This window comes from Grammomys surdaster, unplaced genomic scaffold (assembly GCF_004785775.1).
Source record: "Grammomys surdaster isolate TR1022 unplaced genomic scaffold, NIH_TR_1.0 169, whole genome shotgun sequence".
Lineage (NCBI taxonomy): Eukaryota > Metazoa > Chordata > Mammalia > Rodentia > Muridae > Grammomys > Grammomys surdaster.
Window position 1 is genome coordinate 14,537,509 of NW_021604617.1, and position 9,819 is coordinate 14,547,327.

The 9,819-nt window shown below is 37.2% G+C and overlaps 1 protein-coding gene across 1 annotated transcript; it reads right to left on the reverse strand.

Moving 5' to 3' along the window:
- Window positions 1-8,937: 8,937 nt before the first annotated feature.
- Window positions 8,938-9,342, reverse strand: LOC114620497 (calmodulin-alpha-like). Its single transcript, XM_028766592.1, has one exon. It carries the CDS (start codon window positions 9,340-9,342, stop codon window positions 8,938-8,940), a length of 405 nt encoding a protein of 134 aa, XP_028622425.1.
- Window positions 9,343-9,819: the final 477 nt, after the last annotated feature.

Consider the following 9,819-nt stretch of genomic DNA (forward strand, 5'->3'; position numbering starts at 1 on the left):
TATGAGTTGCAGTTTTGTCCTATTGACAGTATTCTTTGTTTTACAAAATCATTTTAATATTATGAGGTTCCTTTTGTCAATTGTTGAGCTTAGAGCATGAGCTATTGGTGATCAGTCACTAAATATTCTCCAGTGCCAATATGTTCAACGTACTTTCCAACTGTTTATTTTACTAGATTGATCATATCTGGTTTATATGGAAGGCCCTAATCCACTTGGACTTGAGCTTTGTAAAAGGAGGAAAGAATGGATTGATTTGCATTTTTCTACATGTTGACTTGCAGGTGAACCAGCACCATATATTGAAAATGCTGTCTTTTTTCTACTGTATGGTATTGGCTCTTTTGTCAAAAATCAAGTGACAAGCTGTATTGGTTCATTTCTTGGTCTTCAATTCTATGTCATCGATCTAAATGCCTGTCTCTGTAGCAATAGCATGTGTTTTTTATCACTATTGCACTGAAGTATTATTTGACGTCAGGATGATGATTCTTCCAGAAGTTAATTTACTATTGAGAATGGTTTTGACTAACCTGGGTTGTTTGCTATTCCAGATAAATTTGAGAATTGCTCTTTCTATTTCTGTGAAGAAATGAGTTAGAATTTTGATGTGATCTGCATTTAATCGGTAGATAGCTTTTGGGAAGATGGCCATTTTTTTTATTATCTTAATAAGGCTGATCCACGAGCATGAGAGATACTTCCATATTCTGTTATCTTTTTTGATTTATTTTTTCAGAGACTTGAAGTTCTTGTCATACAGATCTTTTACTTGCTTGGGTAAAATCACAATAAAATATTTTATATTATTCATGGGTATTGTAATAGGTGTTGTTTCTATAATCTCATTGAAATTTCTCATTTGTATAAAGAAGGTCTACTGATTTCCCCTTTTCAATTTTGGATTCAGTCACTTTTTTGATAGTATTCATCATCTGGAAAAGATCTCTGGTAGAATTTTTGGGAATGGTTCCGTATACTATCATATGATCTGCAAGGAATGATACCCCTTCATTTCCAATTTGCATTGCTTTGATCTCTTTTCTTTCTCTTATTGCTCTGGGTAGAACTTCAAGTAGTATATGGAGTAGACAAAGAGTACATGTGCAGGCTTCTCATGTCTTTGATTTTCATGGAATTGGTTGATGTTTCTCTCAACTTTGTTTCATATTGGCTATTGGCTTTCTATGTATTGCTTTGATTAGCCTTAGGTAGGTGCCCTGTATCCATGATTTCTGTAAGCCATTTAGCATGAATATATATTGGGTTTATCAAAGGGTTTTTCAGTGTCTAGTAAGATAATCATAAGATTTTTTTCTATCAATTTCTTTTGTGTTGGATTATGTTGATGATTTTTTTGACTATTCTTGCTTGACCATGATTGATGATGTCTTTGATGTGTTCCTGTAGTCAGCTTGCAAGTATTTATTGAATGTGTTTCATCAATGTTCAAAAGAAAAGGTGGTCTGCAGTTCTCTTTCTTTGTTGACTCGTTGTGTGGTATAGGTATCAGGATCTATGTGGCCTCACAGTATGAGTTCAGCGTGTTCCATGTATTTTTACTGGCAATTAGCTTGAGGTATATGGTATCAGCATCTTCTGAAACTTTGGTAGAATTCTTCACTAAAATCTTCTTGCCTTGGGCTTTTGATTTTTGGGTGAATTTTAATAACTGCTTATATATATTACAAAACCTTGGCCTGTTTTAACAGTTCTCCATATCTTGTTCTAACTTTCATAAATTGTATCTGTTTAGAAAATAATCAATTTCCTTGATATTTCTCAATTTTGTGGAATAAAGATTTGAAGTAAGACCTAATGATTCTTTAAATTTCCTCAGTGTCAGTTTTTATGGCTTCCTTTTCCTTTCTAATTTTAATTATTTAGATACTCTCTCTCTAGAACGTCAGAATGAATCCAGAAATAAAGTCCTCTCAGCACATAATAATCAAAATTAAATGTATAAAATATAAGTACACAGAAAGAATTTGAAAAGTGGCAAAGAAAAATGGTCAAGTACCGTATAATGTCAAACATATCAGAATTACAAACAATTTCCCAAACAGAGAGTCTAAAAGCTAGAAGATGGACTGACGTCTTACAGACCCTGATACATCACCTATGTCATTCCAGACTACTACATCCAGCAAAAGTTTCAATCACCATAGATAGAGGAACCAAGATATTCCATGACAATGGAATCAATCTAATCAAGAGGATACTAGAAGGATAACACCAACACAATTAGACTACATACAGATAAGAAAGTAATAGAAATGAATAAAGTCACACTGCTAAAACAAATAGAACTGTAGTCCTTGCACAGACACACAAAAATATGTAAAATCCACCAATAATATCAACTTACAAGTAATTGTAAACAATTGGACATTAATATCTGTCAGGATTAATGCACTGAACCATTCAATAGAAAGACAGAGGATAATAGAATTGATGCATGAGCACAATTCTTTATTCTCCTATATACAAGAAAATGTAGGGGAACAAGGCATATAGTTAAGCATAGTAAAGGCAATATATGACAAGCCAATAGCTAACATCAAATTAAATGGATAGAAACTTACAGCAATTCCACTAATTTCTGGAATAAAATAGGGCTGTCTCCTCTCCTACTATATCTTCACTATATTCCTTGAAGTTCTAGATAAAGCAATAAGGCAACTGAAGGAGTTTATTGGGATAGAAATTAGAAAGAAAGAAAGAAGTAAAAATATTGAACTTGGCAGAAAATATGATACTATAAAAGTTATTGCCTACTCAATTTCTACTAGAGATTTCCTACAGCAGATAAATACTTTAAGCAAAGTGGTTGGCTTCAAACATGACTCAAAAAATTGAGTAGCCTTCCTTATACAAATGGCAAATGTGATGAGAAAGAATTTGGAGAAAAAAATACTCTTCATGATAGCTACCAACAGTATAAAAATGTCTTGGTTTGACACTAAAAATATCAACATAAAGACTATTATGACAAGGACATCAAGACTCTGTAGAAATAACTTGAGAAGTATATCAGACAATGAAATGAATGGCCATGTTCCTCGGTGAGTAGAATTAATATAGTGATAATGGGCATCTTTCCAATAGCAATCTACAAATTAACTGCAATCCCCAACAAAACTCCAACACACTACTTTACTAACTGTGAAATAGAATTTCTAAACAAAGTGTAAAACCGATAATTCGAGGATACCTAAAACAATAAGGAACATTAAGGGAAATACTGCAGCAGTTACCATCCCTGTATTCAAGAAAAAGTATTTGTCAAAAATTTATTCAAGTTTTGAGAGAACTCAATTGACTTGAATAAACATCACATCCATCTCAGACTGGTTATATTATTCCACATGGAAGAATGGATATCTTTGCTGTTATAGTGACTTCTCAAGACTGGGTTTGTCAACATTCATTTATAAATGGGGAATGGTATCATAGGACCTGCTTGCTCTCAGTGAAGGTACTGGAAGAAGACAGCTTATGAAGCAGAGGGAGTAATTATCTTCTGTGGCATAGCCTCTGGTAAGTTGCAATGTTCCTGGGATCACTTCATACACATGACATTGTGTGTACCCCTAGTTAAACCAAGCCTATCTATAATAACAACAAAAAGCAAAGAAAAATCCCAAACAGAATTTATTGAGCAAATAGATTATTATTTAAGGGACGATGAATGGAAACAAGAGAGCCCGAAATGTGAGAGTGATCAAAATCTATCAGATACGTGTATCAAATCTCCAAAGAATACATAAAGGATGAAAATAAAACACGTGATAGTAAGTACTGTATAGTTATAAAGATTCATAGTATGAAGCAAAATACATTTTCACCCAAGTCTGATCAGTTTAATGTATGTAAGACTGAGGGACCCATGATGGTTCCACATGGAATCTTGCTGAGAATTACATGTGTATTTATGGCTTATGGTCAGAAACTGTTAGTAGCAACTCCTTTTGGGGTAAAATGATCATTTCATAGGGGTTGAAAATCACATATCCTCAGTATCACATGATAACATTACAATTCATAACATTACAAATATACAGTTAGAAAGAATGAATGAAAATGTTTGTCTGTTCATTACCACAACAGTAGTCATGTTAATAAAATTTTCTAGCATTAGAAAGGTTGAGACTCATTGTTTTAAGGTAGGGCAGGTAAAGCTATTTATTTTGAAGTGATGCTAATTCTCAGCTTCTGCTACATTCATACATTATTAAGAAATATATTTTTTCTGTCTGTACATGGAGAGAATAATTTTCTTAGTATATTGAATTTATTTATACCCTCCATTCATCATTTGTTTGTGTGGTTAAGTAAAGAGGGTATAGCCATGATGGAGAATATAATAGAGGGCACAGTATTTAGGACACTAGGAGGCTAGTCTTTTATTTGGAAAAACCTGAGTACTCAATAATTTTAAGTATTTGTTAAAATAGTTTTTGAATGACAGAGTAAAGTTTTATTATTGTTGCCTAACACATGTCCCTTGATTAAGCCATGTTAATGAAGGCCACAATGTCCATTACTTGGAGAAACAACATAACTGTTAGATATTCAAGGCAATACATATGTTCTATAAGCATTCAACATCATTTGGTGTGATATTATAAAACATATTGTCTTTGTGGTCATCAGGAAATATTACTGCAATATTATCTATGATGTGTCTTCCAAAGTCACAAAGAAACGAAACACTTCATCAGTATATATGGTGAGTCCTTCCAGTATCTGTTTCAAAACCTGAGATAGAGATAAATTATTATAAATATTTACAATAAGAAACATAAATGTATCCCACTTTATTTGTACAGAATAAATAGAATAAAAAGAGGCTGTGAGCTCAAGACTAATTCTAGACCTCCATGGTGTACACATCTCCTTTCACCCAAATTCAATCTGTGTTTAAATCTAGGGACAACCCAAAAGGGGAGTACTTCCTTACTCCTTTAGCACATCCCTGATGTCTTACTCAAAGGGATAGACAGCAAATAATATGTCTTCTACTGGACAACTTCAAAGGGTATTGACAAAGAAAAAAAGTAGGTGACTGCCAGCTGGGTGTGTCAGTTGAAACACATCAGTTGAACTCTTGTCGTTGCCAAAGAGAAATATACATAAGACACAAAATAAATCATTCAAATGGTTAAGATAACTGAGCTAAGAGCTGACTTGACCAAATTTCCAGTCTTCATTCAAGAAGAAGTTGCTAGGATGCTGAGGGGTGAATGATAGATGATATCCCTCTTATGTGACAGTAACACTAGGCCTACTGGACAGCCATTCCTTACAATATGGTTACAAGTTGGACACGCACTTATAAAGAGAATATAAAAATATACACAATAGCTCATCTTCAATGTGTTTAAGTTGCTTAAATTACAGCAGTTAAAGTGTGCAAAGATTTGTCAAAACATGCGAAAAAGCCTTCCCTGGCAACAGTACATTAAAGCCCATCTGAATTATCAGGATGTTTACCTTGCTCAACAACTCTCCCCAACAGACAGAAAACACACTGTGTAGAGGTGTGCCAAGGACTCAGCAGTTTCTTAGGGAAAGTCTCAGGCTAAAGCAGGATGCAGAATGTCAGTTAACTTAACTAGTCACTTCATATATATATACATACATATACATTTACATACATATACATACACATACACATACACATACACATACACATACACATACATATACATATATATATATATAGAGAGAGGAGTTACAAGTGAGTGACAGTTTACAGAGTGTGCTGACTACTTTAGGGGTACTGCCTTGACACCCCACTCTACCTCCCGAACTCAGACTGCCAACATCAAGCCCTTGGCTGGTTGTTCCCCAGGATGCCATAAGGCTGAGGAGGTAGTGGGACTCTGCCTTCTACAGTTCCAAACCCCAGCTTCATGTTCCCTGGGGGTTAGGGTTTCTGGATCCCAAGCAGGATTGGCCACATGAAGCTCATAAAGAAGGAAGACCAAGTGGGGGTGATTCGGTCCTTCTTAGAAGGAGCAACAAAATACTGAAGGGAGCAAATATGGAGACAAAGTGAGGGACAGAAACTGAAGGAGGGGCCGTCTGAAGACCACTCCACCTGAGCATCTATCCCATGTGCAGTCACCAAAAGTAGATGCTGATGTGGAAGTCAGGAAGTGCATGCTGATAAGAGCCTGATATGGATGTCTCCTCAGAGGTCTTCAAGAGTCTGACATATTCAGAGACAGATGCTCACAACTAGCCATTGAACTGATAATGGGGTTCTCAATGGAGGAGTTGGAGTGAAGACTGAAGGAGCTGAAAGGGTTTGCAGCACCATGAGGAGAGCAACAATACCAACCAACGACAACTCCCAGGGTCTAAACCACCAGCCTGGGAGCAATTAGGGAGGGATCCAGGGCTTCAGCTGAGTAAGTAAGAGTGGAGGGCCCTGCTGGGCGTAGGTGGAAGAAGAGATCCTTGATGTCATGAAGGCTGGATGCCCCAGGGGGTGGGAATTTTGAGGGTGGGGAGGTGGGAGTGGGGGAATAGGTAGGGATTACATCCACAGAGAAGAGGGAGGAGGGGTGAGGGGATGGGGGGTTCCTGGGTGGGTGGGGGATTGAGTAAGGGGACAACGTATGAAATGTAAATGGAACATCCAATAAAAAAATTAAAAAAAAAATCCTGTGTCGAAGGTGATTTTTTAAGACAGGCTCTGGGGCTGCTAAAATATTGTCTACCCAGCTTCTACAGACTTGGTAAAATGTAAAAGATAGGAGGTAAATTTTTAAAAAGTCACCTCCAACCCCCTTTGAAACTACCAAGAGGTTACAGACAAGCCTGAGACTTGGTCATTGATTGGGGATTTAATCCTCTTATGGGACAGGTCCAGTGCCATTCATTCACTTCCTCACACCTGTAACCCTCAGTCTTCTCTACTAGAAGGGAAAACCTAATGATTCAGATACTAAAGTCAACTTACAGCTAGCACACCAAAATGTCTGCCAACTACCCAGTCCAAGGATGAGCAGAAGCACTCGGGCAGTGTCTTCCTCTCTATGGCTCTGACCCATTCCTCTGGCAGAAAAAAAAATTCTAAGCAGCTACAAAATGCCAGAAAGATAGGGAGCAGGAAAGCGAGCAACCAGGGGTCTACAGGTTAGCTCCGGGTGCACCCATGTGGTTGCCAAGACCTTCTCATCGCCTTGCCAGAACAGAAGCCTGCCAGTTCCCTGCCACCCCCGAATTTGGAAGCCAAAGCCCCTTGCTAATCAGATACAACCAGATAACACCCTGAAAAATGTACAAGGCCGTTGTTTTAAATGCAACACACATCTAACGGGGGCTTTTAAACAGACCAGTGCCTTGGAAAGGCCCAGTACCAGCATGTCTACGTTTTGGTTACAGGTCTGTAATTAGACAGGAAATTCTTTGTGATATATTGTTTTGTTTCTTTGCTTTTAAGCCAGAGTGTTAAGAATTAACTCTACTTACAGGGAAAAAAAGCAGTTGACTTAAATAATAATAATAATAACAATAATAATAATAGTAATAATAAAGTATAAATGCTAAAATTAAGTATTACCATAAATTACAAGCTGAATTAAAGGTAGTGTCTTTGAGCAGCCTGCTTCCACCATACACAGTGAGTATAGGATTACAGACACACTAAATCATGTCTTCTGCACAGATGGCCTCATATAGTTACAATAGGTCAGCCACAGCACAGCTGAGACATCCTAACTGCATGCTGGAGAGGCCTACCCTCAATAGGGTTCTACTCGGAACATCAACAGACCATGATTTGCACACATACAAAAAACAACTAGACTTATGTGCTCATAGATGTCAAAGAACTCCGTATCTGTCTGGTTTCAGGAGTTGATGCTAGAGAACATGGCAGGAAATCCAGCTTGCACCGGATGGTGGGTGTTTCTATGTATACTGACCTCCCCTCCAACGGCCTTGGCCTTGTCCCCTTGCAATCTCAACTTTACAAAGCATTTAACACCACTTTTAAGTTAATGGTCTTTTTATCGGAAAAGAAATAAAAGACTGGCATTTACAACTTGGAATGAACGTAAATTGTAATTTCCTGAACAGCAATGTTGATGGTGTGCTCAAGTCCACAGACACAGCCTACTCTGCTGGCTCCGGGTCATGGTTCACAAGGTTTTAGAACAGAGAGTCCAAAGATGCTCCCTTAGTAAACATTTCCAATAAAATGTGTATGATTTGATGACAGCCTTGTGGTTCACGTCACTGCAGTGCATGTGTACAGCAGTGAGCCATCTTACTCGGGCTTGCCAACAGTGTGTCACTATCACCATGGGATTGGGGCACTTCAAGAGGACTGTCCTACTTGTAGGGCTGTGTCTCAGTGTTTAGCCTTCACTCATTTTCTGCACATCATCCTGAGGTAAACCAGTTTTAAAAGTTTGCTTGCAGTAAACTGTCTGCTGACAATTTATCTCAGCAGATTGAACTAGAAGGCATCTGAGATTTTGAATTTGTTTTTTTTTTCCGTTTTTTGGTTTTAATACAAATGCCTGACTGTGCTCAGTCATCAAGCTGCAAGCATAAGAAACCGGCCAGCCCAACCAGTGTATTAATAATTAGCAAATGGAACTTTAAGGAGTCCACTAAATGCTTCCTTATAAGGTAGCATGAGTATTTATACTGTAAAACTGTTGTAGGGGGCTTGATCTTTAGGGGGCAGAACCACCAACCAATACATGCAGATTTTGTGTGTGGACAGAAGGTACTTTTGACATTCAGTTTTGCTAGATACAAACAGAATGAAGAAATGAACTTTTTTCTTTCTTTTTTTTTTTGTAAGAGGTAAGTAAAAGATTTCAATTTGATTATTCTAGAGAGAGAAAAGTAGTTGAAAGTAGGTCTTCATTTGGCAGTCATCATCTGTATATATTCTTCATAGTTGACTTGTCAGTCCCCATAAATATTTGCTTCTGTGATCATTTCATCTACTTCTTTATCTGTTAGCTTCTCTCCAAAGTTTGTCATGACATGGTTCAGTTCTGCTGCACTCAGGTAACCATTTCCATCCTTGTCAAAGACTCGGAATGCTTCACGGATTTCTTCTTCACTATCTGTGTCTTTCATTTTTCTAGCCACCATAGTCAAGAACTCTTGGAAGTCAATGGTGCCATTCCTGTCACCATCCACTTCGTTGATCAGATCCTGCAGTTCAGTTTCTGTTAGGTTCTGATCCAGTGACCGCATGACAGTTCCCAGTTCCTTTGTTGTGAGGGTAGTGTCATCATCTTTATTGAATATGGAGTAAGCTTCCTTGAATTCAGCAGTCTGTTCTTCAGTCAGCTGATCAGCCATGGTGCCAGCAAAGGAAGGAAGAGTTGAACAGGTATGAGGGTGGCTACACCAGCTCAGGGGCTGTATTTTAAGTATTTATAATGACAATCAGTCAAGTATTAATTAGGAGTAAAAATCTTAAAAATTACTGAGAATAATTTAAAAAATATACCATTTTAACAAAGTTTATATTTAATGAACATTATATCACCAATCCTATTTAAAATTATCTCTATGCTACACAGCAAAATAGGGCTTATTTATCTCTTGAGATTGAGGCAGATTCCTTATGCTATAGATGTTAGTGGATAATTTTGGCTGTTAGAACTCTCAATCAGCTTTTATATCCAAAATGATTCTCCATTTTAAACTTACCCTTCCTTCAGTGACCATTAATGTTAACAGCAAAATTATGAGAAAACTCATCACTCGGAATGAAGCCATGGCTGAAACTAAGCAGAAAAGATAGCATAATCACAGAAAGCAGTGTATGAGACA

Excerpts from the sequence above, each read along its gene's own strand:
- LOC114620497 (XM_028766592.1), bottom strand. The coding sequence starts at position 9,342 with ATGGCTGATCAGCTGACTGAAGAACAGACTGCTGAATTCAAGGAAGCT.